Raw genomic sequence first — 27,719 nt, 5'->3', positions numbered from 1 at the left:
CTCCAGGCCCTCCTGTCCTCCACCTTCCCCCAGAGTCCACCGAAGACCATACCTGCCACCCCACTGACCCCATTCAGCCACCTCAACCTCTGCCATCCCCTTCTCCTTTTGCCTTCAATTGTTCCCATCATCAGGGTTTTCACCAATGAGTTCTTCCTTCTCATTAGGCGGCCAAAGTACTTGAGCTTCATCTTCAGTATCTGACCTTCTAAAGAACACTCAGGATTGATTTCCTTTAAGATCGACTGATTTGATCTCTTTGCAGTCCAATGGACTCTCAGGAGTCTTCTCCAGCACCACAGTTCAAAGGCCTTAATTCTTCAGTGCTGTTTTCCTTATGGTCCAACTCTCACAGCCATACATTACAACTGGGAAAACCATAGCTTTGACTATATGAACTTTTGTTGGCAGAGTGATGTCTCTGCTTTATAGTATGCTGTCTAGCTGTGCCATAGCTTTCTTCCCAAGGAGCAAGCGTCTTTTAATTTCTTGACTGCAGTCACCATCTGCAGTGATCTTGGAGCCCAAGAAAACCGTATTTTCAAATAAAATGAAATAAATGCAGAAGTGTTTATTTCTTCTAGGAAAAAAAATTGTTTCCTACTCCAGAACATGAAAAAATTGAAACATCAAAAGATGTTTCAGCTATTCTAAGGACAACTCATTTATTAGGGAAGGTACGGAGGCCATCTTTAGTAAATAGAACCCCAATTTCAAAGGCCTTCATACTGATGTTTTGTCAACTAGGAAACCTATTTTAAATTATCATAGACAAAGGTTCCTCAGGCAATACCCACTCCATTTGATAAAAATCCCAGGCAAGAAGTCTGGGCTTCCCATAAAAATGTGAACTTATGGATGAGAGCCAAAGGAGCTATTGAACTATCTTATGCAGGATTGTAGAAAGTTATCACCATTCTAAGGTGAGTATTTGGGTATATCCTTTGCTCTAAGCCAGAAAGCAGAAAGCTCAAAAGTGTGATGCCAACCTTCTTTTTCCTTTTCTACTGGTATAGGAAATGTTTTGCAGGTGGATTCACATAGCCTACAGACAGTATCATGCCTTGATGCCAAGAGAATATCTAACATGCCTTGCAAATAGGTACAGAGGCCAGAATCCACTGGCAAGCCTCCAAGCGACAAGCCAAATTCAAGCAGGGTCCAGGTGGAGAAAGAGAGTCATACTAGAAGAGCTGGGTAGGCTGCAAGAATCCATAGAAGTCTGACAATTACCACTTATCAGCTGGTGTGAAGAAAGAGTGCAGAGTGAACTGTGCTACTCATCACTGCAGGAGCTGTGTCCAGGCTTCAGATTCTGATTGGGAAGGGGCAATATTTTGCCTTGCAAAACATTGCAGTGGATAGTGCAACTTTTGGTATACTGTTTCTGATGTTAATTCCATTATTCTCCCAAAAACAAATTCTGTTGCAATCATTTTTAAGCATGTATGCATGCATGCATTTTTGTTATATTTACTCAACTAGTTGCGAAGTATAACATTATTAATATAAGAAACTAAAAAACAAAAACAAAACACAAAACATTGCCATTTTGCCCCAATTAAATGAAAGGCTTAAAACCTTAACCCACAGTTTATCTTATCAAATGGGAGTACAGGTCAGATTATGTAGTTTCTCTTTCTGGTTACAGTTTGAAAAAATCACTTATTGAAATTATGTTGCTTTATGGAAGCCTCAACAGGAGCAGGCATACAAACATCAATATCTTTGTAACTGGGAGACAAGGATGTTTTACACCATTACCTGTTGTTTTGTGCTCTATATGAAACCCAGGGGAAAATTCTGCTTAAGCAATTTTTATTGCTTTTGAAGAAACTTATTCAACAGGGCCTATTGACATGTTTTATTATAAGCTGATCCAGAATATATTAAAACAGTTGGTGCCAAATTTGTTCTGCAGGTTGCAAGAATAAGGAATTCTCTAAGTCAATACTTGTTGTCTGCATGTAAGATCATCTTATCTGATAAATAAAATGAAAACTCTGAGTGCATGTTGTGTTTCTGATCATTTATCTTGCATTGTTTTCATGTAAATTACAACAGTTTATAACTGGTAATAAAATACTATATATTCTCATACATCCCTGAGAAGGTAATGAAATATAATCCTGAACGGTGTTTGCCAATTTCAGGCAGATGGTTTACATTTTACAACTTTGGCTGTTATCCTGATGGGTAGAGTATGAGAATTTTAATTCCAGTCTTTAAAGGAAGGAGACTCTGACAAGCCTTTGATTATTTTAAAAGCTTATAAATGCATTCTCCAAATTATATGCAATGTATTTTCTGATTAAACTAAAAGATGAGGCGACACCTAATAGGTGAAGAGCATTCTGACCCTAAAACTGCATTGCAACCCTGGATCACTGCTTTGTATTGGTCCATCAATATTCAGTTATATAAAGTACACAGCACTTGAGAAGACTAAACTGCATGTAGCATTTCTTGATTTCTGCATAGTGTCTGACTCCAACAATAGATATAGACTCTAGGGAAAATTAACTATTGCTGGCACCAACACATGGTCCTGATAAAGCTTCTTAAATACAAATATGAAAATGCAAGTTTTCAACAACCCAGAAAAAAAATCTCTTGCATTCTCCAGGACTTAGACTCCAGTTCAAATGGTGGGATCTCTAGAGATATCCAGAGTACAGCCTGGTCCAGTTTTATTGAATGAGTTTCAGTTGGTATAGTTCAAGGATGCTGATGAGATGTTTAGCCAGGTTTGTGCAACTACCTCTGAACAGGATGCTTGCCCTCCAAGGAAGGAATAACCAGTTGGTCCAGGAAGGTGATTAATGCCTCCTTGCGAGAGGGAGTGCTCCATGCTGCCTTAAAGAGAGACCACTTTTGAAGAAATCCTCCCTTGACCTGAAGCCAGTAACAAATATTCCTTTCCTGGGAAAGTTTATTGAGAGGGTGGTTGTGAATCAACTCTAGGCACTATTGGGTGAGACTGATTGTATCCATTTCCGGCCTGGTTTTGGCACAGAAACAGCCTTGGTAACCCTGCATGATGACATATGCTGGGAGAGAGACAGGGGACTGTGACCCCATTGATACTGCAGGACCTCTAGACTGTTTGAGTTGGGACTTGGAAGCACTGACCCATTCCTACTTAGAGGGCTGTCCCCAGAAGGTCTTGGCTGGGGAATTCTGTTCAGCCCCATGCATTCTCTGCATAGAGTTCTTCAGGGGTCTGTTCTGTTCCCCATGCTGCTTAACATCTACATGAAACCTGAGAGGGGTCGTCCTCTGGACTTTTGGAGTGCATTGTCATCAGTATGTTGATGACACACAGCTCTATTTCTCCTTTTCATTATCAGCAGGAGAGGCTGTGAATGTGCTCAATGCAATCTCACTATGGCAAGGGACTGAATGAGGGCTAACACACTGAAACGCAATTCAGGATTGAGATACTGTTGGTGGGTGGTTCTTTTTGACTGGATGAAGAGTGTTCTACCTGTTCTAGATGGGCTTGCACTCCCCCTAAATGAGCAGTTTTATAGCTGAGGAGTACTACTTGATCCATCTTTGTCACTTGAGGTTCAGGTGGCCTCAGTGGCTTAGAGTGCTTTCCACTAGTGTTGGCTGCTGCTATGCTCTACCTGGACAGGGATTGTATCTCTAAAATAGACTACTGCAATGTGCTATATGTAGGGCTACCCTTGGAAATGGTTCAGAAGTTGCAGCTGGTGCAGAACATGGCAGCTAGATTAATAACTGGGGTCCCTAGGTTAGGGTTATCTCATAAGATGTTTTCTGGCTTGCTTGCACTGGCTGCCTATATATTTCCTGTCCTGATTTAGGGTGCTGATTTCAACCTATAAACCCTTACATGGCTTAGAAATGTGATATCTGCCAGAGCACTTCTACCAGCCATGATCTGCTTGGACACTTTGCTCTATCATTTGGGTGAATGCCAAATTTGAGGGAAGTACTGATGGTGGCAACAGGCAGGAGGGCTTTTCCCCCACTGCAGCCTGGCTGGTGCCAAATTCATTGTATTTTTGTCACCAGGTTAAGATGGCCATACCAAGACCTTTGCAGACTGATTGTGATTGTTTGTTTTAGCTGCCTTAAACCTTTTCTGAATTTCTGATATTTGTATTGCATTTGATTGTTTTATAGATTGTTGTAAACTGCCAAGACAGCTTTGGCTGTGGGGCAGCACAGAAATAAATAAATAAATATGCTGTGTGATTCTTGTTCAATTTCTTTAGAATTTATGTTGCATTTGGTTCAAGAAGTGATACCGTCTTCCTAGTCAGGGTAGACAAAGAGCCCCGAGGCTTCGGGGAATGGGGCGGCATAAAAATGTTTTAATAAATAAATAAATAAATAGAGAGAGAGAGAGAGAGAGAGAGAGAGAGAGAGAGAGAGAGAGAGACTGATGCTTTATACTAATATAATTTTTGTCTCACTATCTTAGCAGTCTTGAGTGGTAAAACTATTCAAAATAACTATTGATTATGGTAAAACCAAGGTTCTGTTGTTTGGTCAAAATATATCAAGACCAGCTTTGTTAAGTTTTAGCCTAGTAGCTACCGAAACTTTGTTAGCTTATTTGGAGTGCTGACTTAGCCAAATATGGCCAACTAATTCATGTGTGACTGAGCAGGTTTCTTCATACTGTATTTGGATATTAAAGGAGCACAATCAGGGTGGTGTTAGAAAATCCCATCTGAGCACAGGCCCCATTTCTTCTAAGCTGCTACCTGAATCTTTAGACTTGCCCTGATTGTCATCAACTGTCTTAATACAAACCTGCTTCTTCCCTCTGGATTTAAGATCTGTAGTTACTAGAAGATCTGAGGACTCACTCACTTAGCAAACTTATAAGGAGTGTTGCATGAAGACACTAACCTTTTAGCCTGAAGGAGAGAATACCACCTTTCCTTCCAGAGCCTACCCACGATTTTCATTAAGTGCAGAGTCCAACATTACCTAATAGCATGGCTGTCACCCAGCTTTCTCAGAGTGTGCCTGACTCTGCAGAGACCTTCCTAACCAATTGCTAACACGGAATTGCACTGTGCCCTTGGCCATTTTAGGCAGCAAGGCCCTGACAAGAGGAAAAGCAGGTATGCTGGCTGCTCCTATATCAAATGGCATGCCAGAGCCCTTCCTCAATTGCATTTTTTTGCTATGGAACTGAACCTTAGATCTTTTAGGCACCTAGCACCTTTCCTGGGCACAACAGTGCTCTTTTAGATAAAGTGTGCTCTGAAAAAGAAAAAAAAAGAACATTCCCAACAGTACAAGGCTCAAATTTCTTAGCTTATAAAAGGATACCTATTGAGCGAATAGCTTGAAACCTAGCATCCAGGATCTGCCCTTTTTAAGGTCTAAATCTATGCCAAATTTCAAATGATTAACTATAAATTGTCATAAGTAAAACAAGTCAAAAACTGCTGAAAATTGGTCCATTTATCCAATTTTACTCCTATTCTTGGACACTCATATCATAAATTTGTCAAATTTGGATGAAAATAAATGATGTAATTTACCCAGGCTTCACAAGAAAAGCAATCCTTCATCACTTTGCTGATGTTCCGAGAAGCTATTAAAAGTTATTAAGATTCTCCTGCCCCATTAAAGCTTATGGCAGCAACTGTTGGCAAACTTACATTGTACGTGTTCAGTTTCATTTAGAAGTTAGAATGACACCCATACTTGAGTACCCTCAACTGAATTCTGAGTTGCAGAGTGCAATCCTTTTGTTATGGAAGGGTACATGTTACTAAATGGGTTGGGGACCTTAGCAGTTGAGGGGAATTACTGGTTTTAACCCTGCACCCCACCTCCTACAGGGTTCCTGCAGTACAAGTCTTTTTCTCCCTGAGGAGCTGCCATAGGGGATTTTGAGGATTATTTCTAAGGGAATTTTGAGGGGAAATGGCAGATTTGGGAGACATAAGAGACAGTGAATGAATAAAAAACACCATGTACAGAAGACAGTCGAGGAGAACTCTAGAGCCAAATACCCTCATACAGAATTCATTTGAAGCCAGAGTGGTCAAATGAGGCCTATAGATTCACTCCAGCTCAGAGCTAGATAGCAGCAGACCCTCTCCCCCAACACTTTTTTGGAGACAACATTAAATTGCTTCCTTTTAAATAAATTATTTTCAGATTCCCTTTTCACAAGCTAACACCACCACATCCTTTTGCCATTTTTTCTTAGAAGATCATGCAAGACCTGTTCATTTTTATCAGCATATGGGTGGCTCCTAATCTGGTTCACTGTCACAGCAACTTTTTATAACTAGGTCATAAAAGACAAAATTATTGAAGAGTTACATTCTAAGACTGATTTCTAATACTAATAGTGTTTTAGAAATTCACAGAAAGACAAAACTCTTCCCTTTCAAAAAGTCATTCTTCACATGCAGAGGTTAAGAGGCTTAAACATACAGTGAGGGTGGTGGGACCAATATTTTCCTTCTCCTCATTTGTTTATTCAACCAAGAAATGCAATGCATGTATAAGGCTAATATGCTACTGTCTCTACTAAAATCCCTGGGACTGATTCCAGAACAATTAAGCTGTGGAGTGTGTGTAAATATTGCTGTTTCTTGTCTAAACATTTTGAAGCTATTATGGAATGAGAGAAGACATGAAATAAATGTTTAAAAATAAAAATGGTGGGAATTTAACACATACATTCAGCAATTATTCACTTAAGGATTTTTCTAATTAGTATAACGTACCACATAGCCTAATATAACACTTAGTTGAAATCATCTAATGTTAGCACAAATCTTGGCTTCAGAAGGAATGATTAATTCTAGGTATTTCTATTGTGTTTTGAACAATGCTTTGAACAATTATTTTCCCTAAAATATCATTTACAATAAATGTGAGGAATAGGTCTGTAATTATTCACATATTGCAAAATGGTGGTGGCGGGGGTAGGTAAGACTGAAAGTATCGATAGCATACTAAGGTCTTTTAGTGAGTTCATAACTGAGGTGAGTTTCAAACAAAAGGCTAAATAACTGAAAGCTAGTGATTACATCATATGAGCTCTATGTTCCATGTAGAAAAACATGAAATAACTATATACTATTACAATAAAGCTTTGTATTAAACATCATTTTAAAAGAATTCCCCCAATATAAGCACTGCAAATGTTTACCAACATAATACAACTTGCTCAGTAGATCATGTCATGCAATATAGACTGGTAAAAAAAACAAACACCATGCAATAAAATTTACCAGGTTCTTCTTTCTTCAAAGCTTCCAAGTCAAGGCTTTCATTTTCTTTGAAAAATGATCGAAACTTCTCAAAAGTAGCTGCATACAGGTTGGCTGCTTCAAATGCCAAATTTATTGTTTCCTAAAAATTATAATAATCTTGGGATTAAAAAATATCAGTAATAGTGGTCTAATTTTCTTTCATTTATTTCTTGTTCTCTTTTACTGTTCTTTGTTATTCCTATGTGCTTGACAACTTTGGCTACAAAGGTTGGTATAGGAATAATGACAGACAAGAAACTCAATAAAGGACAAGTGGCAAGGCAGGGGTGCCTACCGATAAGTAAACCACCATGGATAGTGATGCCAGCATTCTATTTCCAAAAGGAAGCAGGAATACTACTTAAAGTAGATTTATTTACTGCTATAATAAATATATCCATCAGTGTAATAATCAAATAAGATAATCAAGTGATGCTTCACTGGAGACCAAAGCCAAGATCATCTACACTATTCTGTTCCTCATCACTATATATGGGTGTGTGAGTTGGACTGATAAGAGAATGGATATGTTCAAAACATTGTGCTAAAGGAGAGATTTGCAAATACTTTGAACAGAAAGAAAGCCAAACAAGTGAGTCCTAGATCAAATCAAGCCCTGGAAGCTAAAATGATGAAACTGAGGCTGTCATACTTTGGGCAGATCATGAGAAGGCAAGTCTCACAGGAGAAGACTTGCCTCCTGCTAGGGAAAGTCAAAGGCAGCAGAAGGGGAAGACCAGCTTTGAGATAGATTGATTCCATGAAGAAAGACACAGCCTTCAGCTTATAAGACCTGGGCAGGGCTGTGAAGACTGGGCATTCATTCATAGGGTCGCCATAAATCAGAGTTGACAGTACAAAGCAACAAAAAAACACTTTCTATCCTGGTACAATGCCTGACAAGTGGAACCATGGAGCAGGGTGAATCGAGGCTAATATAGGCTAAATTGAACATGTTTCTTCAAGGCTTAAGTTCTTGTTCAACATTTAGCTATGTCATGTCATGAGTAGAGTCAGCTGGAGCCAGGGGTCAGACTAAATGGCCCAGGAGACCCCTTCTGACTCACTCTGTTTTTATGTTTTTGTATTTTCTATATTTCTATTAAGAAAAATAGATAAAGGGCTGAAGAAAAAACATCAATGCTTAACATTAATGTAGTAAGTATGTAGGAAAATCCTAGTTATTCTATTAATCTTAGTAGTAGCCAGGTGACACTTCTAGTAGATACTTTTACATAATATTTGAATAGATTTTCTCCAGGATATTATACTCACATGTTAAAGGAAACAAACTACAACTGAATTATTAAAAAATATAATTCATTTGTTTGCAATGGTAGACACAGCAAAAAAGAACAAAGAAAGGATGGACCTTGAGCTGGTAGCTTAATAGCACTTTAAGATTTAAGATGCTTTGTACCTTTATTTGAAAGATAATATTTTGCAGGTGTTTATCATCTTTAAACATTATTGATAAGCTTGGTCCTTCACCACATGTTTTTTCTTCAATTTTGTTGTTAATAATAGGTCGAGTGAACGCATCAAAGTATTGATCAGGAACAAGGTTTGCAACAGATAATACAGTTGCCTGAAAGTGAGTCACAATCTCTGACATACCATCCTGTTGAACAAACATAGAAAAGAATCTATGAAAATCAGTGCTTTTTTTGTTTAAAAAAAAAAAAAGGTGCCAGAACTCACATCCCCACCGGCAGTAAGCACACACACCAATCCCAAGCCGAGCAGCAGAGCAGCGTCCCAAGCAGCTATCTCTCACTATCAGATAGCAGATAGCAGACAAAATAGCAGCCTGCAGACACTATGTTAATGATGTTTGCTGCTGATCTGTTACTCCGTTCAAAATCACTTCGTAAAATCCATTGAAAAAAAGGTGCCGGAACGCCATTCTGGTGCGTTTTATGACAAAAAAAAGCCCTGATGAAAATGATAATTGTGTGAGAAGGGGCTGAAAGAAGAACATCAATACTTAAAACCTATGTAGCACTTTCAGATTGTTCAAATCAAAGTCCTTCACATAAATAACAGTTTTGCAAGCTTTACAAATGTCTAAGATAGGTGGATATTATTATCCCTACAATGCAGATGGGAGGATCCCTCAGGCTGAGAGGTGTTTGCCTACAGTTACCTAACAAGTCAAAACAGAGATGACATTGGAGCCAGTGTCTTCCTTGTTTGCATTTTGGCCTCTTAACCACCACAGTGCCTTATCTAGATAAATTATGATAATAAAATTTTAAGTCTTTAAAATGTTAAGACTTAACACAATATTTTATTTTATTTTATTTTACATTTTTATATACTGTCTCATAGCCACACGACTCTCAAGACCAGTGGTTTTCAACCACCAGTCCGTTGGCCAGTGCTGTTCCGGGCAAGGTTTTATGCTGGCCTGTGGCGGGGGAGGCTGCATCCCACTCACCACAGACCGGCGCAGGGGCTGCCTGTGCTCCACCACCTCTTCCTCGGTTGGCATTGCAATCATGGGGGTGTGCCACTGCTGCCAGGAGGGCCAGGGAGGGGAGAGATGGCTTGGTGGGAGCTGGCTGGGAGCCACGCTGTGTCAGTTTCAGTATTTTGTTCTTTTGTTGGCATTTTTTATTGCTCAGTTTCTGGTTGTTTTGGAGAATTTTCACTTTTTTGATATTGTGTTTGGAAAGTAATACACAGAATACTGTGTTATGTGCATGGTGCTTTTTGTTTCTGCCTCAGCAGTCCCTGAGGTGACTTTTCTGTTTTCGCTGGTCCCCAGCTGTGTCAATATCTAATTATCACTGTTATTTTGCATCACTGGACAAATGATAAGTCTACATGGAGGTTCCTGCTCTTAAGAGAGATCCACTGGGTTGTAGGCTCAGAATATTTGCCTCTGAATGCTGGCCACCTAACTTTCACTCCTGCTTCACATAAATTTCCCATTGTCTCTTCATAGCCTTTGTCATGTCAGAGAGGTTTGGTTGTTGGGCAGTATAAAACAGAAGAAGAAGAGCAGTAGTTTTACAGGCTGCTTTCTCTAATATCCTCTCACTGTTTGCTCAATTCCTGCTTGCCTACACTGACACGTCAATCAACCTGTTAATTTACAATGGACAGTTTTTATTCATGTGGTCTTCTGCTGCGCTGTCTATGCCTCCCAAGTGCATCAGCACTCAGGCCACATTCAGGCCACCTAACCAGTTCATTAATCAAGAGTTCACTCCTGATCTTCCAATGCAGCTCAATGTTATGCCCATTAAGCCTTATCTTGTCATTAAAAGCCACCCTCCCCTCTGCACATAGGAAAAAGCCCAGAATAACAAATTATTTTACACACAGCAACCTCAAGTTAAAGTAAAATTATTCTCAAACCTGGAATTCATCCAAAGATGGTTCAAATAACAGTGCATGGATCTCTAAAATTAGCTCTGCAAGAAACATGGGAAGGAAAGATTCCTCTTCCTCTGCCCCTATAGTAGGCTAAAATAAAAAGCAACAAAAATAGACAATGAATAGAAATTTTTAACATAGAAATGTTAGGTTCTGTGCCCCAGCAGATTTTAAAGCCTGTTACAGATTTTCCCTCTGTAGAAGCAACATAAGTTTCCAACCATAGCATGAAAGAACACCTGCAACATGTCACTGTTTCCAAATTTACCTTTGATTTATACTGCATGGTAGAAACAGTAGCTATTTTGTATTTTTAAAGTCCTTACTAGGCAAGTTTAGTGCTTCTTGTCCTTATTAGAACCTTAAAACTACTTAATTACAATTCATGAAGTTTATGTCTGAAACAAGTATTGATTTGTATGGAAAAGTGCTCTGATGAATGAAATAGGTTTTACAGTATAATGACACCCAGATGGTCCAACAGTAAAGCATTCAGTTGTAGGTACAATATTCTTGTGAACAATAATAAAGACTAAACTATGTAATGGCCTGCTTTCTTGTTTCTATACAAAACAAATGTATATAAATGGCTTATTGGTCTGAAAGTGCTGCAATCTAAGGATAAAACCTGAAGGATACAGTAATCTTGATGTGCAAATTCTGCTTCAGACAGGTGCAGAATGCAATAAATTGCATTATATAATTTTTTAGAAAATGTTTATCAGATCTCTGCTATTAAAATGGCTTACAGAGAATTTAATAACGTCAGATTCTTTGAACTGTCTGTCCCCAACAATGAAGAGTTCTGGGTTTGGATGTCATGAGGAGTCTCTGCATTATCTCAGTAGGTGCAGGTGGCCAGCTGGGAACCAGCATGCATGCTTATTCCCACTCATCTTCTTGACAACCCATGGGTTGTTAACCACGGCTGGTTACAACATGTGAACCAGGGCATTTTTATGTAAAGAACCAGGGTAATTAATTTGAACAGAACAAAAAGACAAGCAGCAGATTATTTTTCTTAAAATCAGTTTTCTAAGGTGCTAGACAATGTAACAGACCAGGCCATTTCAAACAAAACAGCTGGGTGATTGGCCCTAATTGAATCAACAGTACCTTCTTTTCCACAACTTCAGTTACTTCATCTACATTCCACTTTTGGATGGTCTCGGAAGAAGGTGTCTTTTTCAGCTTATCAGTGAGGTAATTCAAAAGAGTAGTGACAGATTTTACTGCCAAGACATGCATAGTGTTCACTATAAGGTAGTCAGCAAGACGAATAAAGCTAGAAAGCAAAAATAATGAAATACAGAATTTGCCTTTGTATCTCATAGGCCCTCACAGTTCCTGAATGTCCTATGGAAAAAAGTAAGAGTTTCCCAACAATAAATGCAAAATGAGGACTGTAGCATGTCTTTAGGTTCATGTGGGCAACCTTTGGCTCTTAGTTGTGCTCTATGCAGCCTGGGGAGGCCTGTCCACTTTGCTAATTACCCACCAAATGGCTACAGTGAAACAGCTGCCTCTATTAGGGCAGCTGAAGGTTGAATATTTAACCCTCAGCACCTCCCTAGTGATTCCATATAGACTGTTATTTTCCTGCTAGTAGTAGTGAAGAAGCCATAGCCTACATCAGGATTGCTGGAAAGAAGGTCAAGAAAAATGCCTCTGCCTTCAAGAAATAATCTCAGTGCAGGGATCACCATTTCCTTGTTGCTAATAGCAGCAGGAGAATAGTGCTCTGTATGAGTATCGCTAGGGTGGGGAAGAAGAGAATGGGGATTTGAACCATTCCCACAAAACTCATGACTTCAGCAGGTATGGAGGGGAGGCTTAGATTTACCCACCCCTGTATTCTATGGTGCATGCATGTATGTCTGCACATGCTCATACATATATTGCTCTCCCACTTGGAATTTCATGTAGGCCTTGAAACCAAAAGGGTTGCCCATCCCTGCCATTAAGATTTAGTGGTAACTGAGGAAGGAAAATAGCTATAGACTATTGTGTACAAGCAGGAAATATATAAGGTAGTTCTGTTATATGCCAATAGACCCAAAATGTAATAATTTACATAGTATTTCTGAGTGAAAGTCAGAAACTCACACATACATGATGTACGACAATCACATTTTTTGAGGCACAGCTTATTTTTTCATGCTAAAATATATGCATCTGATGAAGAAAACTTTATTTATTTGTTTATTTATAGTATTTCTAGGCCATCCATCACTTCTGTCTCTGGACAGCTTAGAGTAAAATCTATAAATACAATATATAAATCCAAATGACAATAAATTTAATGTCCCACGACTGACATAATTAATTATTAAAATAAATAATAATTCTAGCCTGCAAAAGCTCATACAAAGCAGGTCTGTTATATGCTAGGTGATTCCATTTACAAAAGAGTGATGCTAACTTATTAAACAAACAAATCTGACAATGTGCTAGTCAATTGTAGAAACCCCCCAGCATTCCATGGATTTTTTTAACCTATCTACTGATGTGTTTAATATTGACTTGTGAGATATAATTCAAAAATGCATGATTTCTGCTCCAAACTATATGTGATGCAAAATATCAATCTATGGTACAGAATCTCTTTCAGTCCAATTATTAAATTCACTTTCAGATAAACTCTCATGAGGTACATTCCAGAGGTGGATGGGCCCAAGGATAAATGGGGCAAGGCCAACCTGTCCCCACAAATGACAGCATAATTTAGCCTGAAGTTCTAACAGCCAGTAGCTAAGGTTTGAAGAGGCATTTCAACCCTTTAGAATAAGGAAATGACACATAAATGCCCAGGAATCATGGAACAGCTGATGACCAGGCAGGGAGGGATGGAGCCAGAAGAAGATGTGTGTTCATCCAGAGAAGTCTGGAGGACCAGACTGGAACCCTTGGAGGGATGGATTTGGCTCCCAAGCTTGAGGTTGTACACTGCTGCATTAGTCCATCATAAAAAATGGCCACTATATGTTGACTTCTGTTTTCCCCTATACTATCAGTGAACTCTATATCTTCCCACAGCAGAAAGCTGTAACTTAATGGCAGTACATCTGCTTTACATGTAAAAAGTCTTGTTCAATCTCCAACCACTTCAATTAAAAGCACCAGTCAGGAGGTTATTGAAACGATCCCTTTCTGTTGGAGATTCTGGAAAGCTGCTGCCAGTCAGAACAGATAGTACTGGGCTAAATGGACTTGCAATTTGCTTTGAGAACACTGGTTGCCTTAAACTGAGTAACGAAGAGCTCAGAAACATAAAAAGACATAGTTAAGTATTACTTAAGGTGTGGCAAATGCCAATTTAGCATCACTTATAGTTTGGGCTTCAGCATGTATTACACAATCTTTCTCAGTGCTTTCACACATGCTTTCTATGCTTACCAACAATATTTAAATTTAGGGAAGCTTAAGGAGCAGTTTGGGGCTTTGCGGTGAAGGACTGTTGAAAGGAAAATCCACAAAATAACATTTGCAGATGCAGAGATACCTATGAATATGGTCATCCCATGCAAGAAACATTTCTACCAGAATGATATTTATTCTATCACTTTTAAAGTGAGAGCAAAGAAGTATTAGATGAGGCCCTGCAAAGAGCCTAGTACCAACCATGTCAGCCTGGCACACTGAGCCCTTTTGTTGGCCTGTTCTGTGTATGTCATTTTTTCAGTTTGATCCCCATACAAATCCTTGTCAATGCGAGGAAGAATGGCACTTGCAGCAGTTTGTTTTGTCGATGCCACTGTTTCCTGTTCTGGTGAAAATATAAGTGTGTATTGCTGAAATTATTTTAAGTACTAAACTAAATCAATACATCCGCAATTAAGAGAATCATTCAAATTGTACTGTTTCTTATAAGCAAAAGCTTTTTTTTTTTTTTTTTTTTGCCAGAAACCAAAACATCATGCATGAATCAGTTTTCCTAAAAGTTTGTGCAGGCATTAAGAGAGAAAAATAGCACATTCACATTAAAACTTTAAAAATTGTAACATACCATCAGTGGCCTGATTTACTATTATTTAACATTATGTTAAGAAGTCTGCTTGAGTCCTGGATTCACATGCTCCTTCCTCCCCTCCAGCAAGGTTGTAATGACATTAGATATATCTGTTTCCTGTTTTAATCACTGCTATGTCTGAACTGGGCAATCTCTACTTAGTTTAAATTAGGGTTTCTTAACAAGCCAGAATCACAACCACTCTTGGATCTTTGGTTGTTTTAACTAGCCACAGTTTCTTAAGTTCAGATGTCACAGGGAACCGTGATTACATCAAACTTAAAAGGAAAATCTTTTGATCTCCTTCTCATATCTCTGAGAAAAGTGTAAAATATGAGTTCAGAATTCGTACAGATGTAATGGAAAAACATGCATGATTTAAGGGTTCCAACCTTAAAAGAATACCAACAACCTCAGATCTACAGATGATACCACTCTAATGGCAGAAAGTGAAGAGGAACTAAAGAGCCTTTTGATGCGGGTGAAAGAGGAGAGCACAAAAGTTGGCTTGAAACTCAACATTAAGAAAGCTAAGATCAGGGCATCCGGTCCTCTCACTTCCTGGCAAATAGATGGGGAAGAAATGGAGGTAGTGACAAATTTTATTTTCCTGGGCTCCAACGTCACTGCAGATGGTGACTGCAGCCAAGAAATTAAAAGACGCTTGCTCCTTGAGAGGAAAGCTATGGCAAATCTGGACAGTATCCTAAAAAGCAGAGATATCACCCTGCCAACAAAAGTGCGTATAGTCAAGGCTAGGGCTTTCCCAGTTGCAATGTATGGCTGTGAAACCTGGACCATAAGGAAGGCCGAGTGCCAAAGAATTGAGGCTTTTGAACTGTGGTGTTGGAGAAGACTCCTGCGAGTCCCTTGGACTGCAAGGAGATCAAACCAGTCAGTCTTAGAGGAGATCAACCCTGGCTGCTCTTTAGAAGGCCAGATCCTGAAGTTGAAACTCTAATACTTTGGCCATCTAATGAGAAGGAAGGACTCCCTGGAGAAGAACCTAATTCTGGGACCAATAGATGGCAAAAGAAGAAGGGGACACAGAGAATGAGGTGGCTAGATGGAGTCACTGAAGCAGTCAGTGTGAACTTAAGTGGACTCCAGGGGATGGTGGAGGACAGGAAGGCCTGGAGGAATGTTGTCCATGGGGTCACAATGGGTCAGATGCGAGCTCCCCAACTAACAACAAACCTTAAAAGAATTCCAAAAATAATGTAAAATACTAAAAATTTCTTTTTTCACACTATATCTGACCTGGGCCAATAAAGATGTAAATGTTATTTAATTATTTCCTAAATGTCTGTTTTATACCTGCACTCTCTGTTGCATTGAAGTAATCATCAGGAGTGAAACCCGACTCAAGCAGTGCAGTTCGGCATGCACCTCGAACCACTTCTTTGGCTAATTCTCTGAACTCTGCCAGATGAGATGCTATCTGAAAATTAAAGCATATTTAAAGAATAGTTGATATTAAATCCCAAGCCAAAAATGGGTATATAGAAAGTCATGTAAGACTGAACCTATGAAACTCACATCTTTTAGGTGGTCAAACTGAGTACCTTTAAATTCCATCAGTGTGTATATGTAACCTTTTTCAACTTGACAAAGTACTATGTCACTGAGTCGATAACACATTTCTTGGATGTTAAGTATTGCAGGCCTCAAACACTGCAAAACAGTAAGAACAAGTTAGCAAGCCTGAAAAAAGCATCACTAAGAAGTTTCATCTAGTTGGTGTGACAAAAACATACAGTTTAGTTTTTCCAGCAAGGTTAGGCCTTTTTTCTTAATATTCTTTCACCTTCCTGATACATCTCCTTCTGCCCAGTCTGAGGACAAACCTATTTGCCAGAGGGAATGACAGCTATATGAAGAAAACTTGGGGATTTGCTTTTGCTAGGCATTTGAGACAACTTGGAAGTATGAATCTCAACTCCCTATGAAATTATACGAGTGGGTGTCAATAAGAATGAAAGGCAGACCCAGCAGTCACCAACTATTGCAATAATTTGCTGTGCAATCAAGGTGATATCCAAGGTGTTACAACAAAGAATTTTACCCTAAATAGAGGAAGAAATGCATGACATGCAAGCTGAATTCAGAAAGAGAAGTGCTGGAGATCATATACCAAAAATGTATTGGCTACTAGAGTGCCCCAAAGAATTTGAGAAAAAGTTGAACATTCATAGGAAAAGCTATCATAAGGAGCAGAGAAAAGAGGAGTGAAAATTGGTGGGAGCCAATAATTTAGGATATGCAGATGATACTGGCAGAAAGCAGCAATGACTTGAAACAGTTCCTGGTGAAATGAAAGGTGCAACTGTAGGAATGCAGCTGAATATTAACAAAAAATCAGGGCTGCAGAAGAATTATAGAGCTTTATTGTCAACAATAAAATTGAAATTGTGGAAGATTTTGCATACCTTGGCTCAGTCACCATTGGTGACTGAGCCAAGGTATGGACACTGCAGCCGAAAAATAAGAAGACTGAGACTTAGAAGGGCAGTAATTATGGAATAAGAAAAGACAATCAAATGCAATGATGTTTCACTGCAGACCAAGGCCAAGATCAGTCACACTATTCTGTTCCTGGGCGTCATATAAAGTGATGAAAGCTGTCATACTTAGGGCACATCATGTGAAGGGAAGACCCACAGGAGAAGACAATCCTGCTAGGGAAAGTCAAAGGCAGCAGAAGATGAAGACCAACCTTGAGACAGATTGATTCCATGAAGGAAGCCACAGCCTTCAGCTTACAAAAGCTGAGTAGGACTGTGAAGGATAGGACATTTTTAGCGGGCATTCATTCATAGCTTCACCATACGTCAGGCAACTTGATTGCGGATAACTAAGAGAGCACAGGATTCAGCTTATACAATTCTGGTAGAATAGCCTTGGTAAATCAAGCAGCTGTTTGGCAATTAAGGGAGCACCAGCTGTAGTCATCTCCTTCCAAAACCTGCTTCTGTAGTTGTCTTATTTGTCATAATTCCTGAACATGTTTGTTGAAAATCAAATGGCTACCCAACAGATCTCTTACTGTGGGGCATGTTATGAAAAGGCTGATGAAACAGTGGCTGCTGTAGAGGAGTGTGCTGTGATGTGTCAAGATTGGGAATGTGCTGTTAGAGCTACACATGCTTTTATCCACTTAGATATGGTGGACATGGACAGTTTTCTACCAATGGTGCCAGGAAGCAAGTGTATAGATAAGTTGTCTGTCTGCAAGAAGATGTGCAATGTGTGTTTATTCTGAGCCTGTGCCAGAGTGGATCAGAAGAAAGGGAGGATTTGGGCCTAAAGAAGGGAAGAAAAATCTCTTATGACCTTCAAGATGGATCAGCCCAAGGATTGCTCTGTCTTTCTAAAGTTACAGAAGTGTTTTCTAACTACATAAGCACAGGTTTCTCTGTGAGCTATAGTTACTGTCCTTAGGAAAGCAATCATGAAAGATAGGAGCTGTAATAGCACTGGTTTTAAGAGCTCAACTGGAGGGTTTTGCAGAGATTACAGGCTTCAATGAATCTTCCTGGTTGTAGAGTAGGAAGATTGATACGTGCAGCTCCATGCTGTAATCTCTTGAACTGAGAATGTTGATGTATTGATGGTTTGTCTGGTTTGATAGCATTGATGAATGTGTTTTCAAGGGAGTTGCTTTAATACCATCTTTTAGCCTGCTTGAAGGAAAGCCCAAGTCTCCTTGAGACCCATTCATTATCTCATGAAACTTTCCAGGATGCCTCATAAATTAGACAGGTTGCTACATTCATGGCAAGGGTGGCAAGGACTTCTGCTGATTACCCATATTTTAATAAATGTTTCCTTTCAAGTGGCTAAGGAGGTCTGGATGATGGACACTGGACCTACTCTAACAGATATGGAATATTTGGAAGGAGCCATGATTTTGTGCCTTCTATAAGGATTGTTTCCAGTAACCGTGTTCTCCTTGAGTGATATTAATATTGCCAAGGCTTGTTCCCATCCAATTTTTCAATGTACTCTTGCTAGGTGAAGGGCTGGGGTGCGGGAATATAAAGGAGATGATATAAAGGAGGATGATAAGGTATCTACACATTTGGCTCCTATCTTCAGAAGAAATTTAAGAGTGTTCTGACGTATTGGTGAGATGAATTAGGCTAAGGCTCTGCAGTCTGTGTACTGCCGTTTTGAGAGGGAAAATGTTTGGAACACTTTGTTTCGCAGAGTATGGAGCTCTTCCTTCAAGGCAGTTCTTAGTGCCACAAAGGACACAACAGCAGGGCACAAACAGAGAATGAGTAGGAAGGGAAAAGGGAAAAATAAAGGAAAATAGCAGAAGAGGGGTGGGGGAAGCAGTTAGAGAAAGCAGCAAAGATCAGCAAGTGGAAAAATGATGTGGTTGGGTTTTGAAAAAGGGTTTCTCTCGCGTAAAGAAAACATACATGTGTCTTTAGCTAGGCAGTAAGTTGTGGCAAGAAGGTAGAATGGCAAAAGGCCTAATCATGTGGTTTCCTACCCTTCAACTTTGCTGGAATGTGAAAGCCGGTTTGTATACTCTTCCACACTAACAGAGAATATTAAAATTCTAAAACACTTAGTTTCACAAGTTTTGCAAATAATGGGTTTTGCTCATGGAAAGACCAATCCTCACTAATGAAAGGGGATAATTTTTTTGCCAGTTATCGCTGTCCCTTGCAGGCCCCTAAAAAGCTGCTCCAGAGGGCTGGGAGATCGTCTGGAACAGTGTGAAAAGTGGCACAGAGGAGGAAGAAAACAGGAAAAATTTCCACCCCACTTTGATTAACAGGCAACTTGGGTGGAACAAAGGTTCTTCTGTCCGTGGAAAAGCTCCCTATGAAGGGGAGATCACACAATAGAATGATGACATCTTCAATAGTACTGACTAAAGTAAAGCAGTACTAGTTCACAATCTAAAATCTAAGAAGGTATATGAATCTCAGTAGATTTTAACTGCAGGAAAATGTATAGTTTACTGTAAATAGCTGAAATTTCATTCTGTACTTAAGAATTAAATAATTGCCTCTTCAAAAATTGTAGCACTTAACATTGATATTGTGTGGTAGGCCATTCAATATTCACACATACCATCTTATTAATAAAAACATTTACAATACATACTGCATTAACAATGAATAAGTTCTTCTGCAAAGCTTGACGGCATGCACTAATCTTCTTGGAGCGGACATTCTTCCTCCATACATTAAATGACTTCCATTTGCGAAATATAGCAAATATAGTAATTCTGGAAAGAGCTCTGTGATAGAGATATTCTTGCTCCCAGCGTTCAAGCTCCAGATATTCAACTTCTCCATTATATGTATGAATAACTGCTGTCTGGCTAATAGTGTAGTAGTCATTTTTGTTAATGCAGTCATAGCTTACAATTCTAAAAGTAAATCCATACATCACATTTAATAGCATATACAATAAATGAATCCACACAGCTGCCATGATATGAACAAGCTGGTAATTAATCAATCTATTTTCATGTCTGTTCTATACCTCTAAGAAACTAGAGTCTAATAAGAGCAATTTCCAGTACTGTCAGTTTCCTTATATAAAACTAAATTATTTGTCACTCCATTACACATATTCTGCAAGCAATCCATCTGTTAGCAGTAGGAGGTAGACTTCTGGTAATTAGCACAACTCCTTTGATAATGTCAAGACTTATTTCTAGCACTTCATGGGAAACTGGACACAATACATAGCTGTTCCAATTGTTGGAAGTCACAAACATTTTTCCCTGAAGTCTGTCAGCTATAGATAAAAGACTGCTAATTGCATTATTGTATTCATGCAGATGCCACATAAATGAGTGGTTCCTTTTCACTATGACAAATGGCAATACATACTGGTATCTGGTATGTTTACCTGTATGATGGTTGTCAGCAACTAGTCAATAGTGAAAGACAAATTATATCTTTACAACATTGTCTTTTTCCACGATTGGGTTGGGCATGTCCACTGTTGGATTCCTATATGTTTCACACTTCCAAATTTTAGTACAAGACCAACTATTAATATTAGAAGTAATGCCATCAAAATGTTCATTATGTGCATTCAGTATCACACCTAACAGAATACTAAATGAAGCAATGCAATGTAACCTAAGTTTTCTACTGCTTTGACTAATGACCTTAAGGGCACAATCCTCTGCAAATTTAGGCAGAAAAAGGCATAGCTGGGCTGGGGAGTTGTGAGCCTTTTTTCTGTGTAAAATTGCAGCAGATTCTGCCTTAAGAGTAGTAACCAGCCTCAAAAAGAGTTCACAATGATTTAGTGTAAAGTAGATCACTGTAAAACTTAAATAAATTATCTTACTTCAAGTTAAATGTATCATATTCAGTTGATGACCTGGGCACTGCAGGCGTCATATATAGGAAGCCAAGATTTTTGTTTTCACATATTATTCTTATGATTTGTAGAGGTTCAGTAATATTAGCTTTAATTACTTCTTCTGGTTCACGAAAAGTATGAAGAGGTGGAGTGGAGCTTGGCAGGCAAGCACTTGGCTTTATTGCACTACGTGGCTGTTTAGGAGGAGTGGGAAGTCTTATCTTAGCACTCAGAAACTGTAAAGATGAAGTCAAAGAAATTTATTTATCACTGCTCAGTTTAAAAGCATAGATTTATTTTGCTCAAGCGAGTCACTCATATTTTTGCGACATTTAAAAATCACAGAACCTTCTTACAAATTCATAATCAATATTATAATAAGGTAGAAATACCCACAAAGTGTATTTCAGTGAGGATTTGGTAATATTCCAATGGTTCTTTTATACATAGCACTCAGTAATAGTTTAGCACTATGTTCACTAGCAGTCATATGTTCTGAGCCAGTGCATTCCTTTTCTGGCATGACTATGAGGATATCAGAAACCTTCTCTTTCAGATTAAAGCCAATTGCAAGTTGAATTCCATGGCCTCCCAATATCATCATCTTAGGAGCCATAGGAGGGGTTAGATTCCTACCTGCAACCTTAAAAAAAACCCTCCAAGGCTGGAACAGGTACTTTAACTTCTGAAGACTCTTTCTTTGCCCTCATGGTTCTTCCCATGCTTGGCTGGGCTCTGAAGATGGAAGACCATCTTCAGAGCCAGCATGGTGTGGAAGCATTCTTGGAGGATGGAGTGGGGAGCAAGGTACTGCTATCCTCTGAAGAATTCCAGTAGTGCCTCAGCTCTTCCTCAAAAGGAAGGGAAAAAACATTTAGATAGCCAAAATCAGCTGCCTACATTTTTTGGAAGGTGACATGAGTACAGAGGCATTCCTAGCCCCTGCATTCCTCCCATGTGGAATTCAGTTCAGAGGTTCAGAGGCAGTCATTCTGGATGGCATCCTAAGTTTCTCATTACATGTCAACTGTAAAAACTCTGGCTTATGGTTCTGTCTTGTTTGGACAACGAATAAACTAATCAGAGATCTTTAGTTCAGATATAACAAAAAACTACAACTGGTTTAGACTGGAAATACATCTTTCTGAGTTCTTCCTTGAAACCTTGTAAGAAAAGAAGGAATGGAGCAGAATATTACACCAGAATATAGGTAATAGGCATCTACATGATTGGGGTGCTGGAAAGGAAAGCAAAGTCCAGATACAGGCTGAGGTCAGATACTGGCAGGGCAAAGCAGGGTCAAAGATGAAGGCATGGTCCAGAGGCAAGCAGAGGTCAGATGCTAGCAAGGCAAAGCAGAGTCAGGAGCAAGATGAGGTTAGGGAGGACAAGGAACTTGGCAGGGCAGAGCTGAACTGGAGGCAAGGGCAGATGCAGGAGCAGGTAGGAGTCAAAGCACAATTGGGGACAATGCAGGATTGGAAGCAGGCTCAGAAATACAACACAGCCACCACAAAAGCCTGAATTGCTGTGGCAAAACAGAGCAACATAGAAGCCTTTTCTAGAGACTTTCAGTGCTTCCACTTGTACTGCATGATTGTGCAAGGTCCAGTTCTTGCCAGCACCTACAAGTCTGCTCCTGGTCCTGCAGACACTTTGATGCACCATGCAAGTGAATTAATGATGGTGAATTGTGTTGCTTGTCACCAGGGCTTTGAATCCTGACACAGGCATGAACCAAGACATTTTGCTGCTTGACATGACAAACAAGACACCTGCCCCATTCTACATATGGGGAACACTGCAGAAATTGACAGCATTGGCAGTTGAATCTCACTTTACTTGAATCTTTACTTGTTTACTTCTGCTGTGAGGAGCAGGCTAGCTTAGTGAGATGCACATCGGCAGTGTTTTCCATCACTGCTCCATTACCGACTGGCTGATAAGACTGCCTCAGTCTGCCTAGTGGTACATTCAACCCTGAGAGTGGGGAAACATGGGAATTCAAGGCATCACTGCTAATGCAAATTAAATGCTAAATAACAATCAATGAGAAACCATTTTGTAGGTCTGTGAGAAATTCATTTGTGTGTTAATGATCTTAAAATCTTTATAGAATAAACACATTGTCCTTTGGAAAATGTTTTCAAAGGGCATAAATACAGAGGAAAAAATCCAGTATGCAGTGTATTCAAAGATGTTTAATATAGCAATATAAAAATACGAGAGAATTGGAAAAGAGAGAATTGCAGGCAACTTGGCCTGAAACCAAGTTAGGTGTTCTTAATGGATGAGAAATATTTATAGCATGTTTAGCAGTAGTCGTTGATGTGATAAGCAAGAACAACCAGACAGAAAAACCTCTATCTGACTGTTCTTACCTGAAGGGGAACATGCAGGGAAAAAAAGATGCAAGGACAGCCTAGTCCTACAAAGTTTTCTTATGCATCATCCTGTTCAGATAAGAGGAACAAGTAACTCCAGCTCAATGCAGAATTGAACATACATTGCACTAACTGTACTGGTTCCTCATACGCAAAACCATACTAAATACAGTAACACACAAAGGGATTCAGGATGATGACTGCTATGTAATCACACAATTTCACAATAGGCTAGCATGGGTGAGATAAGATTTCTATGCTGTGGACAATGCAGCATTAGCTCTTATGAAGATTCATTTAAAATGGCCATAAAGGTGCTGTGTAGCTGCTCCCAAACAAGGTTTTTTATGGCCATGAGAACTCAGACATCCATAATACAATTTCCTGTCCCATCTGAGAACAGCACATGAAATCTCCTAACCTGTCTTAACTCAAGCCCTGCTGATAGCCATTAGCTGGAGAGTGACAATCTGTAGTGAGGAGCCTGCTCTAATTGTGCAGACTCCCTGTTTTATTTAAAACTTTGGAAAAGTAGAATGCTAAGTATGCAGGGAGCCTACATGAGTAGAAAAAATCTCTCAGCTGAAGAAAGCTGCCCTCCAGGTAATGGAAAGTGACAGGGATGGTGACAGAGGGGGTGGGACTAACAAGAACTAACATGATTGTTCTTGCTTAGTCTCCACAATATGTTAATCACATGGAGAAACAAATTCCTGAGTAGGGTTATAGTCACCCAAGAATCACAAAATAAAACATAAATAGGATTTTCCAAACACCTACTAAAGACCATTCATATGGCCATAGACAGGAGTTTCAAATCTTTTTCAACCTCAAGGTGAACAAATGAGACAGGTGCCTAAATTACAACCTCTACCCATGTGGTAATAGCAGGCTGGGGTTTTTCTCTTTCATGTTGATAAAAACACTAGAACTATCTGTCCCAGGCTCTATAGAACACTCTCTAGAAACCTGTGTTTCAAGGTGTTATTAAATCCATCCAGAGAACTTTCAAATGTATGGAATATGGACAAATGTTTAACATGCATAGAATAGGTTTTCCTTTTAAAATAAAACTCATACTTGATGTTACGGATTCTCATAACTTTCATTTTTCTTTTAAAACCAGAATGTTGATAATTTTAAAGCACTTAAAATTATAGATGTTGGAGATATTCACAAAGGATTTCTATCCAGCAAACAGACTTTCCCTGTCTTACATGAATTCCACAGACCTTTGTTATAATAAAATTTTGCAGGGAATATACATGTTAACAAAAGTGCACATTTGCAAACAAACAAAAAATTCCTATCCCCCACCAAAAAAATCCAATTTTATCAGTGAGAGGGCAACAGAATAAAATATCCCTGACAATCTGTTGCACAGATGGGACAGATGGAACAAAATCTGTACATCTTTACTTTAAAAGTATCATGCTTCCAAACCATACATATGACTTGAAAGGGAAAGAAGCCTGAGTTAAATAACTTATGAAAAAATGGTTTATTATAGCTTGCTTTGTTATTTTTTATTTATTCATTGTAAACTGCCTTAAAATATTTCACTGAAGCACAAAATTAAACATTTTAAACTAAATCATACTATATAAAGACAGCCAATACCTGTCTTTCTCGTAATTCTTCATGGATCTCAGTTAATATTGGTTCCACAGAAACAGTCCATTTTCTTTTTTCTGCTGAAGTTTTAGGTTGCAATACTCCTGAAGCTATTAATTTCTCCCTGTTCTTATGGTATATATATTCAGGCTGCTTGTGGTGCTGGTATATTTTCAACGCAGGCTCAATTGAGGAGGAACAAAGACAATTTAAAATAAAATCATTTATGAAAATGACCAGTTCTAAACAAGTTAAATGAAGAAATATAATTTATTAATTCATTTTGATACCACACAGTAATCAAGGCTCACTCTCTGAATTAGGCCAATTCAGATGTATTGAGTGAAGGGATTGAGTGGGATGCATGTGATCCTGAAATCTATTCCATCCTTATTAAAGTAGTAAAAGAATTATATTTGTACCAGCCCAATGTTTCAACTAGGAGTTAAACAAGAACATGGCAGTTTGCCCTTCATATGAAAATCTGGATAATAATCTTGTGATAACTCATAAACCCTTGACAGAGTTCATTAGGGACAGGGTGTTTCAATCCTCTCAGACAGCAGTTGGGAATGTAACGTAGTATTGCCACTTCACATTTGTAAATTTCAGCTTCAAGTTATAGCTAATATTCTGTTATTTCTGTTGCATATATGTACTTTCTTTTTAGCGGATGGAAAAAAATAGGCACATGGAGGGTAGATGTGCAGGATTCCCAGTCCTGTAGAGCACTGTCTCTGTGGTTATACGCCAGCCAGATGTGGTTATATGCCTCTTTATAACTTCCCTGTCAACACAGGGTGGGGGTAGCACACATGATCCTATTAACTCTTCACATGTACGTTTTTGCAATGTATGAAGAGAGTTCGTCTTTACTGTTTTGTTCATTTAATAACATAAATAAAGATGGGGCAAGGATTCAAAACCTGTGCATTCCATCATACTCCTCATGATTTGTTTTTGTTTTTTTACTTTTTAAAAACTTGCCTGGAAAGCTTAAAGTTAGTAAAGGCATTTTCCCTCCTGTTGAAGAGAATGGGAGAGGAATTTGGAACTGCCAACGGAAAGGAAGAGGGTAAATTCTCCTCTCCCCAAGACCTGACCTGACTGATGCGAACTCTCCCATTTGCCTGGAGGTGAGTCTCAGTGAAGTGAGCAGATCTTGCTGACTTCTCAGTAGATCTGCAGGGATTGTATTGCTAGTTAGAGTCAACTCATTTCTCCCCCTGACCAAAACTTTTCCATGATCTGTTAATACTGAATTACATAACATATCTACAAGGTTACAGATGTTAGGCTACTGCAGTACAGAAAAAGCAACAAAGACTTAAAGTTATTCAGATGTAAGTGCTATAGACATTGTCAAAAAATTTTTTTAGTCTTTAAAGAGCCACATAAGAGTTTCAGATCATATTACTGCTCATGCAAAACTGTATGGATCATGTAATAGCTAATTTGTAATAAGCTAAATAAGGCAGTAAATTACATTGATTAGGAGAGACAGAGCATCACTGAAATATATTTGCTCATAAAAAGAGAAAAGTATGCAGCACCCCATCTCTTTCAGATTATCAAGCGCTAATGTCACATTATTTTTTTAATCCTTGTACTCCACATCTGAAACATAATTAACAATTAAACTTAGTTGCTGTCCTATATGCAGTTGGCCAGCTGTAAATGCTAGAATGAATGGGGATTTCACATCAGTTACTGCAGACAGACTGCAATCAGAATAAACACTAAGAGCTAACAATTATTTAAATGAATTTTACAGGAATTCGGGATACAAAAATAAAACTCAGCCTTAGAGAATAGGCTCTATAATTTAGGCAGCTTACCAAAGGCTCCAATTTTATGGGCTGCTGTTGTTTTCTTGTTCTTTCCTGTGATTTTGTGTTATGCTCAAATTTCAGAGCTGTTGGATTTGCTGGCATCTGTTTTGGAGCCATGCTAATCAGTCTCTTCCTTAATTCATTTCTTGAAAGAGTATTTTTCCCACCTGAAGGCGAGCCCTCACCATTTAAACTACTTTCCTCACTTTGGCCAGTTGTACTATCCGACGATTGTGGAGTAAGTTGGATAGCAGGCAAAGCCACCCTTTTAGACATAACTGCCTGAAAACGAAACACATATCACCTCTGAAGACTAATATCATGGGACTGCTTCATAAGTATTAACCCACAATCAAAGATTCTGCACAAAGATTCTGCAAAATCCAATAGTAAGAAGGGGGAAAGACGCCACAGGAAAATGAGTTCCCATGAAACTATGCTAGCCTAGCCAAGTCCAACTAATCAGCACTGCATCGCTGAGGTCCCGGGGAACATCCTTAAAAAGCCAAAGAAAGCTCTTGCAACTCAGAATGTCGCCCTGCTATTACTCATATTTTAAAAATAAAATAAAAAGGGTGGGTGAGATACGCAGGATCACTTCTTTGAGAAACTCACGATTTCCTCTCAGAAGCGACAACTTCTGCCTTCCCACAGGAGTCCTCCCGTTGCCAAGCAACCTCCCCCTCCCCGCAGCCCTATCCCATGATTCCCCTGGCGGGACGCGAGGGCAGGACGCGCTTGCCAGTCGCTCCATGGTTACTGGGAGCAGCAGCTCGCGCGCCTCTTTGGCACAAGCCAATAGTAACGTCGAGTCCCGCGGAGCGGCGAGCGCGAGATGGGCTCGCGCCGAGGGTTGGGCCCGCCCGGCTCATTCCCACCACCC

General features: G+C 39.2%; 1 protein-coding gene across 9 annotated transcripts in view; it reads right to left on the bottom strand.

The window, feature by feature from the left end:
• Positions 1–27,719, bottom strand: part of DNAH6 (dynein axonemal heavy chain 6) — a 171,264-nt gene that overhangs the window by 139,364 nt on the left and 4,181 nt on the right. For 5 of the 9 annotated variants that reach the window (XR_006416059.1, XM_044443961.1, XM_044443962.1 and 2 more), the window contains 11 exons: positions 26,843–27,118; positions 25,011–25,187; positions 20,992–21,242; positions 19,786–20,053; positions 16,201–16,335; positions 15,979–16,102; positions 14,274–14,418; positions 11,769–11,937; positions 10,635–10,742; positions 8,689–8,889; positions 7,248–7,368 (listed from right to left, as the gene is read on the bottom strand). Coding sequence is in view for 8 of the 9 variants with exons in the window: in XM_044443961.1 (XP_044299896.1) it covers positions 7,248–7,368; positions 8,689–8,889; positions 10,635–10,742; positions 11,769–11,937; positions 14,274–14,418; positions 15,979–16,102; positions 16,201–16,335; positions 19,786–20,053; positions 20,992–21,242; positions 25,011–25,187; positions 26,843–27,112 (1,969 nt within the window). In the remaining variant the exon portion in view is untranslated. Of the gene's footprint in view, positions 1–7,247; positions 7,369–8,688; positions 8,890–10,634; positions 10,743–11,768; positions 11,938–14,273; positions 14,419–15,978; positions 16,103–16,200; positions 16,336–19,785; positions 20,054–20,991; positions 21,243–25,010; positions 25,188–26,842; positions 27,119–27,451; positions 27,523–27,719 lie in introns of those variants that run through there. The other 4 variants (XM_044443960.1, XM_044443964.1, XM_044443966.1 and 1 more) reach the window with 4 other exon arrangements.

This window comes from Varanus komodoensis, unplaced genomic scaffold (genome assembly GCF_004798865.1).
Source record: "Varanus komodoensis strain SLA01 unplaced genomic scaffold, ASM479886v1 scaffold43, whole genome shotgun sequence".
Classification (NCBI taxonomy): domain Eukaryota; kingdom Metazoa; phylum Chordata; class Lepidosauria; order Squamata; family Varanidae; genus Varanus; species Varanus komodoensis.
Note: the sequence above shows the minus strand (reverse complement) of the source record. Positions and strands in the feature narration are given on the sequence as shown.